General features: G+C 48.7%; 4 protein-coding genes across 4 annotated transcripts; 2 read left to right on the top strand and 2 right to left on the bottom strand.

The window, feature by feature from the left end:
- Positions 1 to 15: 15 nt before the first annotated feature.
- Positions 16 to 3,288, top strand: BDV37DRAFT_255130 (snoRNA-binding rRNA-processing protein PWP2; the record flags this gene model as incomplete). Its single annotated transcript, XM_032082698.1, has 5 exons — positions 16 to 139; positions 222 to 334; positions 402 to 897; positions 945 to 1,192; positions 1,245 to 3,288. Coding segments are annotated over exons 1-5 (2,699 nt in total), but the record flags the coding sequence as incomplete, so codon positions are not given.
- Positions 3,289 to 3,694: 406 nt separating this feature from the next.
- On the top strand, positions 3,695 to 5,521 carry BDV37DRAFT_296260 (cytochrome P450; the record flags this gene model as incomplete). The annotated part of the gene is made up of 5 exons (XM_032090076.1): positions 3,695 to 3,916; positions 3,967 to 4,092; positions 4,155 to 4,239; positions 4,333 to 5,019; positions 5,109 to 5,521. 5 exons carry the CDS (start codon positions 3,695 to 3,697, stop codon positions 5,519 to 5,521), a joined length of 1,533 nt encoding a protein of 510 aa, XP_031938764.1.
- Positions 5,522 to 5,738: 217 nt separating this feature from the next.
- BDV37DRAFT_296259 (uncharacterized protein) lies at positions 5,739 to 6,921 on the bottom strand (the record flags this gene model as incomplete). The annotated part of the gene is made up of 4 exons (XM_032090075.1): positions 5,739 to 5,786; positions 5,844 to 6,358; positions 6,425 to 6,502; positions 6,600 to 6,921. 4 exons carry the CDS (start codon positions 6,919 to 6,921, stop codon positions 5,739 to 5,741), a joined length of 963 nt encoding a protein of 320 aa, XP_031938763.1.
- A 164-nt stretch (positions 6,922 to 7,085) lies between these two features.
- BDV37DRAFT_255126 (chromatin-binding exonuclease XRN1) lies at positions 7,086 to 11,928 on the bottom strand. The gene is made up of 2 exons (XM_032082697.1): positions 9,940 to 11,928; positions 7,086 to 9,891 (listed from the first exon to the last, which is right to left on the bottom strand). Exons 1-2 carry the CDS (start codon positions 11,636 to 11,638, stop codon positions 7,361 to 7,363), a joined length of 4,230 nt encoding a protein of 1,409 aa, XP_031938762.1. The 5' UTR covers positions 11,639 to 11,928; the 3' UTR covers positions 7,086 to 7,360.
- Between the last annotated feature and the right edge of the window lie 7 nt (positions 11,929 to 11,935).

The following is an 11,935-nucleotide window of genomic DNA, read 5'->3' as shown; positions in this document are numbered from 1 at the left end:
ATTAACATGCGGATCAGCTCTCTTATCGCCCGTTTGGGTGGAAAAGTCATTTTTTTTGGAGGTCCAGATTTAAAGGTGATTGTTTGACTGACTGCACGCTGGGGTACACGGGCTGGCGACAATGAAGACAGATTTCAAGGTCAGTTATCTTTAGTTATAGTTCCTTCTGTTTATATATTCGGAATTCCAACTAAAAGTAAAGCCTTCTGACAATGCTTTAGTTTTCCAACCTACTGGGTACGGTCTATCGCAAAGGAAATCTTCTTTTCACTCCCGATGGCACCTGTCTGCTTTCCCCGGTAGGAAACCGGGTGACGGTCTTCGACCTTGTTCAGTATGTACTTATATGCATCTCTGCAAGTACCAATTGACAGTTATCACTAATGCGACACCGCGTGAAGCAATACATCATACACTCTCCCTTTTGCGCACCGCACGAACATCGACCGTTTAGATCTGACGCCCCAAGGCAACCTCCTACTGTCCGTTGACGAAAATGGGCGCGCAATCTTGACGAACTTCAAGCGCCGGATTGTTATTCACCACTTCTCTTTTAAGGGCCGTGTCTCCTCCCTCAAGTTCTCCCCATCCGGCCGATTCTTTGCTGTAGGAGTGGGGCGACGACTGCAGTTTTGGCATACCCCTTCAACACCAGGCGCGGACAATAATGGAGAGCTCGAGTTCGCACCTTTCGTCCTACACCGAGACCTTGCTGGTCATTTTGACGTCATTCAGCATTTGGAATGGTCTCACGATTCGCGTTTCATTCTCACTGCTTCCAAGGATTTAACAGCACGGGTATGGAGTTTGGATCCAGAGGAGGGCTTTGAACCAACCACATTGGCAGGGCACCGGCAAGGCGTGAAGGCGGCATTCTTTTCTGCTGATCAAGAATCTGTAAGTCTTCTTGATTGTGCGTCTGGATATTACTGACTTCCTTGTAGATCTATACCGTTAGTCAGGATGGAGCTTTATTCAGGTGGGAATATGTGACAAAGAAAGACCCCGATACCATGGAGGATGTTGCCGAGGCCCGCTGGAGGATTGTGAAAAAGGACTTCTTCATGCAAAATGATGCCAAGGTCAATTGCACTGCATTCCATGCCCCCACTAATCTTCTGGTGGTGGGCTTTTCGAACGGACTTTTTGGGCTCTACGACTTACCAGAGTTCAACATGATACACCTTCTGAGGTATAATAGGCTTCCCAAACTATATAAAGTGCTTATTGCTAACCGAGAGCAGCGTCTCCCAGAGCAACATCGACTATGTGACGGTAAACAAATCTGGCGAGTGGCTGGCTTTTGGCTCCTCTAAGCATGGCCAACTGCTTGTATGGGAATGGCAGTCCGAGTCGTACATTTTGAAACAACAGGGCCATCTCGAGTCTATGGGCTCCCTAGTTTACTCCCCCGACGGCCAGAAGATCGTCACTACTTCGGACGATGGAAAGGTCAAGGTCTGGGACGTCAAGTCGGGCTTCTGTATCGTGACATTTACTGAGCACAGCAGCGGAGTTACTGCTTGCCAGTTCGCCAAGAAAGGAAGTGTCTTGTTCACAGCTTCGTTGGATGGTTCAGTGAGAGCGTGGGACCTCATCCGTTATCGCAATTTCCGAACCTTCACCGCGCCGTCTCGATTGTCATTTTCTTCGCTTGCTGTCGATCCAAGTGGCGAAGTGGTTTGTGCCGGATCTCCAGATTCGTTCGATATTCATATATGGTCTGTCCAGACCGGACAACTGCTTGATCAACTCAGTGGCCATGAAGGCCCCGTTTCCGCTCTTGCTTTTGCTGCAGACGGCAACCACCTTGTCAGTGGTAGCTGGGATCGTACAGTTCGTGTATGGAGCATTTTCGGCCGAACACAGACCAGCGAGCCGTTGCAACTTGTGTCTGATGTTCTCAGCGTTGCTTTTAGGCCAGATGGCAAACAGGTGGCTGCATCATCGCTCGATGGCCAGTTGACTTTCTGGTCTGTGGCTGATGCAGTACAAGAAAGCGGAATTGATGGCCGTCGTGACGTCTCAGGAGGCCGCAAGATAACTGATCGCCAAACCGCTGCAAACGCCGCAGGAACTAAGTTCTTCAACTGTATTACATACAGCGCTGATGGAAGCTGTATCCTCGCGGGAGGCAACAGCAAGTACATTTGCCTGTATGACGTGAGGACGGGCTCGTTGGTGAAGAAGTACACAGTTTCCGTCAACACCTCGCTTGATGGTACCCAGGAGATCTTGAACAGTCGCGACTTGACAGAAGCTGGTCCCCGAGACCTGATCGATGAGACAGGCGAGGCATCGGATCGCGAAGACCGTATTGATCGCTCCCTCCCTGGCGCCAAGCGTGGAGACGCTGGAGCTCGTACCACTCGGCCGGAAGTACGTGTCACCTGCGTTAATTTCTCCCCAACTGGACGTGCATTTTGTGCGGCGTCTACGGAGGGTCTTCTCATATATAGCCTGGATACAGAATATGTTTTCGATCCCTTTGATCTTGACATTTCGATCACCCCAGCTAGCATTATGGAGACTCTTGAGAATGCCAAACAGGCATATACAACAGGCACGAGCGATAATGATGACACTTTCCTGAAGGCGATGGTTATGGCGTTCCGGCTGAATGTGTCGAAGTATATCCGCCTAGTTCATGAAGCAGTCCCGCCGCCCGAAATCTCTCATGTCGTTCGTGCCGTGCCAACAGTCTACCTTCCTCGTCTGCTGCGTTATGTTGCTCACGCTGCTGAGGAAACCCCACACCTGGAGTTCAACTTGCTGTGGATTGAATCTCTCATGAGCAGCCATGGCCGATATTTTAAGGAAAATTCCGGTACTTTTGCGCCAGAGCTTCGCGCTGTTCAGCGTGCCATTGACGACATCCGGGAGAACCTTAAGAGAATGACGGAGAAGAACCTGTACGATCTGAACTATCTACTCTCGAAACCCGTTCTTGCGGGCAAGAAGACGACCAACACTCTAACCTTGGCGGATGTTGAAACGGATGACACGACAGCAAATGATGGGAACATGGCTGGCACCGCAGGTGAGGAAGAGGAATGGATTGGGCTTGAGTGATTGCGGGTCATCTTCCTTTGGTTACACACTTGTTCTTCTGATCCAACATTCTTCTATCCTTCGCATTTGCGTCTGGCGTTCGATACTGGTATACCTGGAAGATAAAAGGGGACAGCAAAAGTTTGGGGGTCGTTTGATGCTTGTATTTGGATAGCATGATGTACATACGTCTAGACACGTCTTTATATGAATAATCGAAATCTTGCAAGACAGCAACAACCATGTTCTGCCCTGTGTAGTTTAATAACAATAGATCACTGTCTACAGACTTTTAAGAATGTAGCAAGGGTATAAGACTAATATCTATACACTGCAAGCAGGCAACGATGGAAGTTCATGGTATCAGGTGTGCTTGTGTAACAAACATCTCTACACAAATACCCATATATGGCCGTTCGTATTGATACTCACTGGAACGCAATGCTGTTGTTTTTCACAACACCGCTTCAATCGCCATGGCGCCCAACATATTGACCTGTCTGTTACTCAATTTTTCTCTCTCTTTTCTTCCAACCTTGTGTTTGACTGTGTTCATGAAAAGACAAATCTTCTCTGCGCATCTACATCCATATCTTCAGTCTCATAGCTCCTGATTCATCCCACGGCTCCTAAGTTAATCATAATGGACTACATGGAATATTTGAAAGAAATGGGACTCGTATGGCACTGCGTCTCTATCCTTGTGGGCCTCCTTGCCTTTTATTTTATCAAGGAGCGCTCTACTGCAAACGCGAGCCAGCCCAGCCTGCCTACGGTCACGCACTTCAGGCTTCTGCCTCCATTTCTCAACCGCATCCTTTATGTCGTTAAGGCGCCTTTTCTGATCTACTCTGGATACAAAAATGTATGTTTTTATCTGTGTTGAAAGGCTCATAAGTGCTGATTATATTTTAGTACAAGTCCAAGCCCTTCCGGATTCTCAAACTGGATGGAGACCTAGTCATCCTACCTCAGCGGTATCTTGAGGAACTTGGAGATGTTCATTCACGTCAGGCAAGCCTTGTCGGTGCTAAGTACAAGGTAAGCACATCCACCCGTTACTGGGCAGATAAGATGTATCCAGCTAACCAGGCGCCATCCAGAATATTCTAGGAGGATGTACCAACATACTCATAAACAGTGAGTTGCCGGTGCGCACCGTTTCGGGGAGGTTGAATCCAGTTTTAGGTATGTAGAAAGAGGGCTGAAATGCGTACAATATATGACTGCATCACCTATCTCATTAGATACCGAGCATCAGCGCTGACATCCAGATCATAGACCGTCAAATCCCTCGGCTACTCTTTGAACTCCACCATGCTTTCTCGGCTGTAGTCCCTTATTGCGAAGGCAAGTATGTGTCCGTCAACTTGTACCATATGATCCTCAAGCTCGTTACACACTCGACATCCCGCATCATCATCGGCCAAAGGCTCTGCAGAAGCGAGCAATGGATCAACACTATGACCAATTGTACATACGAGGTGTGCATTACCGTCAAGAAACTACAGCTCGTTCCAAGGTACCTCCGTCGCCTGATAGCTCCGTTCCTTCCAAGTGTCCGGAGACTAGAAATGCAACTCCGATGGATCGCAGAACAGCTTATTGTGCCTATTATCCAGCACCGCAGGGGACGTGAGCTCAATGAACCATCCTACAAGAAACAAGATGACTTCCTGCAGTGGATGATGGATCTGGCGGACAATGACTCCGACAGAGACCCCATGAACTTGGCATATGGACTGATGATCACCATGGCTTTGGCTGTCGTTCAGACCAGCACAATGCTCATCACCCATGCTATGTATGACCTGCTGGTCCATCCCGAGTACTTTGAGCCTCTGAGAGATGAAATACATGAGACCTTGAGAAACGGCTGGATTAGGGCCTCGTTGAGTAACTTTGGCGCCCAGCGTCGATTGGATAGCTTTCTTCGCGAGTCACAGCGCCTGAACCCACCTTCTGAAGGTAAGTACTAAATTTCTTATTTATGCACATTTGTTCAATCCTCCGCGCCCTGAAAGCCTTGCTCATAAACCAATGACTAACGATGCCAGTCTCCGCCCAACGCGTCCTCGAACGGCCGGTTACCCTCTCCGATGGAGTCACTCTTCGCAAAGGAACTCATATCTGCTTCCCATCCGGACCTATGTCTCGCGATTCAGCTGTCGTTCCTGACCCACTTATCTTCGACGGGTTCCGTTGGTGTAACGACCTTGATGCCCCAGATGGAAGCCTTACTGATGTCAGCCCCGCCAACCTACACTTCGGATTTGGTGGACAAGCTTGCCCTGGCCCGTTCTTTGGTGTGGTCATTGCAAAGGCCGTCATGAGTCGACTCCTGGCTGAGTATGATCTCAAATTTGAGGAGGGTCAAACCGAAAGACCAAAGAACATCGTGAACGGAGAGCAGATTATGCCGAGCATGAGTACTAAGATTCTCATCAAGAAAAAGAACGTTGATATCTGATGCGGCGGTTTTGGTATTATGTCGGAACAGGTTACTTAGGGCTCGATGCGATACAATGTATTGCTTGGACTGGAACCATACATTCACATTGATTGATATTGAGTTTTGTTATCTGTCTTTGGCTCCCACCTCGAGTTAGTCTGGAAATAGTCTTCAATGCACACACACTTGCAAAGCAAAGCCTCCACGACTCCAGCAAATGAATTCACCTTGCATATCAAAGAATAGCAACCGCATTAGGCGGACTCGCAACACCCCCCGGAACCTAAAACATCAATCAGCACCCACCTTGTAAACCCCCACCGAAGCTCACTTCACTCACCTTAAGCGGCACGCTCGACAAGAAGAAACTCCATCTTCCATTCGCCCGGCAATACTCTGCAAGCTCCTCCAAATCAAAGTACTCCCCGATTGGCATCCCCCACCCTGCAAGACACCACTGATGCAATGTCGTGTCCGCCGGTGAATCCTCCCTGACGACAGGTGATGGCTCAAAGCTCGGCGAGTCGGTGGCAATTGCGGCAAACTGGTTCTCCCACAGCCAGCGCAGCGTGGATTCACCGTTCTCGACGCCGGAGAAATCGGGGCTGGGGCGCTGGGCTAGCGCGGCTTCTTCTTCCTTTGAAAGGTTGTTGTAGGCTTCTGTGAAGCCGGTGCGGACGAAGAGGATGTCGCCGGGTCGGAATTGGATGTTGTTTTCTTGGACTATGCTTTTGATAGAGGAAAGTGGGATACTGGTTGTTTGAAAGGGGGTTAGGGGAATTGTGTTCTTTTTCGCCCAGGTTGCATAGTCGAGGAGGACTCCTCGGCCTACGATACCGCCGTTGTTTACCCATGCTTTTTATTTTTCATTGTGTTAGTATGGTATAAATCTCGGTGCTGATGAGTAGTAAATCGTCTTACAATCGATCCCGATAACTGGTGAGTTTTGCAACTCTTCTAACGTATGTCCCTTGTAGTAACGGGCCAATTCCTGGTGCCCTAAAAACATTTATTTCCCGAAGTTAACCCTAACGTCAAATATTGTGACCATCCCCAACACATTGACAACACTCCAAAGAGACACGGATACACATACCATAATGCCGGAACCCATCCCACTGACTACTTGTCTGCGTATTGAACATCAAAATATCATCATTCACAATTCTCGGCGCCTTATTCACCATCTCCCGGGTGAACGGCTTGCGTCCATAACTCGGGTGGTTGAGTCGGTCTAATGTTAGATCGAGCGAAATCCGAACCCCCGTGCGAATCTCTTCGCTCGCTGCCTGCCGGACGGTTTCTGGAGTGAGCAGGTTCAGCATGCCGATGTCATTTCTGGGGAACAAGCCCCATGCGTTTCCTACGGGACCCTTGGGGTCTAGGGTTAGGTTGTCGAAGTTGGGTATTGAGGTCATGGTTGATTCTGTTTCAGGTTAAGGGGTTTGGACGACTGTGTTGATTACTAGGCTTTGGTAGGTTACGTTGTATATGGCTCAGTATTTATTTATCAGAGGATGAACTACGACTACTCGGATATTTATCCATCTCCGCACTACTTGATCAAGCTCAATGGAGATGCGTTTATGCGGGGAAGGCCACTAGTGACTAGTCATCTTTGGGTCTAGTCTGTTGCTACCTCGGGTAAGTTCACTCCGATACTAGTAGGAGGCTATGGTACAGTATATACAGGTTCATCTTGATGCTTGTATATTCCGTAGGCTTCCATGCCTCTATTCGCATTTAAGGTGAGAAATAAACTCAATGCATATTTTTTCTTTTTTTAAATTTCGTCCAGACCACTTCAGGTTCAGATTTGTTTCAATATCAAGAGGCAACAGCTACACACAGGGAGAATCAAGCCTGATTGTTCCCTGTACTAGCACCTCTGCCGCGATGGCTCCCCCGAGGGTTTCCTCGCCCACCACGCCCACCACGGCTGTTCAAGTTCTTAGGTGGGGGAACTTGTGAGTAATTCTGTGCCCGGAAGTTCGGATTGTGCTTCACTACACCCGCATCTGGATTGGGATCCACAGGGATGTATCCTCCTCGCGTGCGGGCCATGCCGCCGCGACCTCTCCCTCTGCCTCCGCGATATGATCCATCCGTTTGCTGTTCTCCACCGTTGGGATGTGGCCGGAAGGGTAGGGTTGTCTGCGGCCCGACACCATTAGAGGCGCCCCGTCCGCCACGACCACCTCGGCCTCTTTGAGGGAAACCATTGCCGCGACCGTTGCCCATACCTGCTACTGCACCTCGGTAAGAGTGGCTGAGAGGTGGAGGGGCTGAAGCTTCTTTCAGCTGCCCCTTTCCATCAGGCCCAGAAGGAGCGCCATAGCCCGCAACTGTCAAAGGCGATGGTTGACTTTGCTGGCTGCTGGCTGCTCGGGTTGTGGCGAGTAGCTGTCGGTATGAAACATTAAGGACAGAAGATGAAAGAACCGTCTGTCCCCGGAATGGAGAGCATCGGTCACCTAGTGTGGTTCCGCTCATGAACGAAACGTCGAAAACAACATCCAGGAGAAGGGCCCGTGACGTCCGCGTCAGACCAACGACCGTTCCGCGAGTGGCTATGGGCACTTTACCGGAGTCTTGGGCATAGACAACACGGTCACCAAGTTTGAATGTCTGGTTCCCAAGTCTCTGCTCCACATCAGATGGTCTGAGAAGAGCACTTCGTGGAACCCCTCCAACTTTCTTTGCTTGCATCGCGGGCTGGCTTTGAATTAATTGGTCCGCATCCTGCTCGATCAACTTGACAATGTCGGAATCGAGCTGCTCAGCATCGAGAGGAACTCTCTCGAAATTCTTAGCCTCGATAGATTTGAGCCACTCACGAATCTCCTTGACCTTTAGAAGGGCGGTCTCTTCAGGATAGAAATCCGTTGGCTTATAACGATCACCCTGAGGGTTACGCTGGATACCAGCGATGAATTCAGGAAACTTGATCATGTATTGCTGGAGTAGTTCAACTGCTTTGGGACTAAACTCCCAGCCGGAGTCTCCACGGCGTGAATAACCCAGAACCTTCTGTTTCCTCGCCTCGAACTTCAGGTTGAGACCCAGATTAACACGCTGACCCTCCACATCCACAGAGAAGGCCGAAGTGATTTTCGCCAATACTAAGGGATTCAGCTGCAGACTGCGTGCAATCGCGTAAGAGGGCATGTAAGGACAAAACCTCTCGGCATCCCTAGCACGCTCCTTTCCAAACTCAGGTTCCCGACCCTTAACGGCAGCGATTAATCCGTTCACTTTGCCATTACTATGTCCTGTGATATGCATAGGCCTACCGTAATTGAATTCTCCTAGGAAGAATGCACGAGAGCCTTCGGGGAATTCTTCTTCGATAGGCAGAGCATCACGTTCAATGAAACGTTCATCAGGATTGATCACTTCATCAACGACGAGCTGAAGAGCGTAATCGGTTTCTTGCCCCGGGATATCCGCGAACTCTTTCACTGTAGCACCTTCATCGGTCTTGAGCAACCCCTTCAGTAGTTGCACGTGTACCATCGCCTCAACAGGGCCAATGATCGTGCCAAGCCGCCTACTGTACGTTCCTTCGATTTTGTCGGCTTTCTTCTTCCATTGTTCGATTTGAGCCTCAGTATGGGGGATATTTACAACATGCTCCTCCCCTTCAGGCTTGATGTAATCGAAAAGCTCATCGGAAACGCGGACAACGTATGCTTCTTGTAGGAATGGATAACCCACAAAAACACGCTGTCCGAGTTTCTGCTTAGCCAATACGCTACTTGACCTGCTTCCAGGATCAAGTAATGTGATGACCATGCTTTCGTTGCGGCTCTCTTGCTGGAAGACGCACACCCCATGGAAGCCTAATTGGCCAACGCGAGGTAAAGTCTTCAAACTTGGGAAACCTGCTAATGCTGATGCTCCAAGTTGAGCTCCATCAACCAGACCAATGTAGGGCTCGAGACCATCCATAGTAGGCAAGTCGAAGATATTCTCAATGCAATGGCAATTGGAAATATCTGGGAAAACACCAGGCAAAGACGATGGGTAGATAAACTGTACATCGGGCGAGTAGGTGAACTTAAGGCTAGCACCGAAGCCATTCCGTGCTTTTTCTTCCGGAGTTAATAGGTGCTCTTTCGTTTTGAGAGCATCCAGCAAGCGTTTCTCCTCGATAAATGGGATTTTGACAACTGCCTCCCACTCCATCTTCTTTCCATTCATATCCAACTCAAAATCACGAGGGTAGAAATCGACAATAGGAGATTCCGGTGAAGTCATCAAGTCCCGGTAGGCAGCAGGCACAATTTTTTTGCTTCGATCGGGTAAAACACCCATAAGCTGCTCGTAAGGCCGGAAGGGTTGACCAAGCTGGAAATTCGTATCTGCTTTCAGGCCCTTTTTAACATCTAGAGCAAGTCAGTGAAGACTATTTGAAGAGCGGTAGGAAGACAAACCAGAGATCATTGGGGCATAGTGGTACTGGAAGAACCACGGCCAGGACGCTATGCCTCTGTAATAATAGTACAAAACCCACTGGAGACCTTGCACATAGTTCTCCGTTAATTTCCTCATTTCGTCATGATTTTCCAACCCCCATTCAAACTTTCCTGTATAATACTTGTTTTTCCACTCTTGGAATTTTTCCTCATATTTCTTCTCGGCGGCTTTCTGGGCGTCTTCAGCAGAGAGCTCTTGAACCTTTGCATTCTCGTACTTTCGGATGATACGTTGAACGGCCATGGATGCCTCTTCGTCTTCCTCATCGTCACTATCGTCACCCTGCCTTGCTGGAAGCTTAAATCTGATAAACCGTTCCCCATGTTCGTCTGGTTCGGTGGTCCACGGCAGCCGAAGGTCATCTGCAAGTTGCTCCAAGAACTTGCGATCTCGAGCAGGCAGTGTGGGAGGGAAATCAAGAGGTTGAGGGTCAGCCGCCTTTTCAGGTCGGTTGAGCACATACTTCTTGACCTCTTTCAGAAGACTCTTCTGCGCTGGGGTAATTGTAAGACTTTTAGGTCTCTCCTGGGATTCGGAGTTGTCTTCTCCGCCATTTTTCTTGGCCTGGATCCATCGCTCGCCTGAGTACTCAGCTTCAAAAAAGCGGAATTCAACATCGCTCAAGCCATCAAGAAGCATACCCAAACGCTCCATGTTGATAACGCCCTGCTCGTTGATATACCCGCCCATCTTTGGCAAGATCTCCTTGTAGACTTTGAACAGGAATGCTAACGCACCCTCGTTGATATGCAGATTAGGCAAATTAGGTAAAAAGTCGTTTCCAACAAAGAACGCCATCAAAATGAAGTCGTCGATAACCCGTTCCATGTCAAAAGAAAAGCCCAAAACGTCGTTCCGCTCCAACTCCTGAAACTCCAATTCTAAGTACTCTCTGACCATGCACAGATGTAGAAGGTAGAAATTCTGATGCTCAAGTTCCTTGGGCTTTTTCTGGACTTGGCGCCCAAAGGTCACTTCCTCACGAAGAAGACAGAAGTGAGGATCATGACTGAGGAGCCCCAACATGATCAAATCGGCGTCGAGACCATAAAGGCAGTGTCGAACATTGGGATCATAGCCTGCCTGTGCTTTCGCGTGCCGGATGTATTCCATAATTTTATGTTCACCTTCTCCCGGTACTTCATGACCTGACAATACGATCTCGACTCCTTGCCAGTCTTTATCTTCCGATATCTTCTTGTTGATGAAATATTTTAATTGTTCTGTCAATTTAGCCATGAATTCCGTGCCCGGGGTAATGCAATTGCTGTCGAAAGCATCCTCCTTGGGCATCTCAATTCCTTGGCTGATGGCCTTCTCCTTCGCAACCTCAGCATCCAAAGCTGTCCGGAATCGTCGTGCACGCTGTTGATTCATCTTGGCCCGAGGGGCAACACCATCAATCGCCATGAAGAAGAGTTTCTTGGGTTTGATTTTGCCGTAGAGATGCTCGATATAATTAAATATGGCGATAAACATCTTATCTTCGGTCATCCGAAAAGTAGGGGAGTCGCTATCTTTGTGTGTACAGTTATGAATAATACCATTCATGTCAAGGTACAGGTTGTCGAACTCAGGTATCCGATTCTCTGCGATCAGCATTGAGATCGCAGGATACCGCTCGCTCAGCCAGCGGAAGAACTTAGGAACACCCATGATGAATCAATACAATGAAATCCTCTGTAGACTATATTGTAGAGATAAGAAAATGCGAAGGTATCTAGCCTGTCGTGGTGGTCGTCGTAGTCGTCAAAAAGCGAAGAAGTATTCGAATTCGGAGGCAAATCATTCAATGAATGGGAAGATGCGGTCGTACGGACAAGAATAGCCGACTGCGAATTCTCAGAGAATGTGGGACTCCAAACTAAAAAGAAACAAAACGATGTTCCAAACAGAAAGAAACATTAAACGAAGGCGAGAGCGCCTTTAGGAATCGTAAAGGTCAGCAGTGAG

This window comes from Aspergillus pseudonomiae, assembly GCF_009193645.1.
Source record: "Aspergillus pseudonomiae strain CBS 119388 unplaced genomic scaffold BDV37scaffold_64, whole genome shotgun sequence".
Taxonomy (NCBI): Eukaryota; Fungi; Ascomycota; class Eurotiomycetes; order Eurotiales; family Aspergillaceae; genus Aspergillus; species Aspergillus pseudonomiae.
This window is presented reverse-complemented; position numbering and strand designations above follow the sequence as displayed.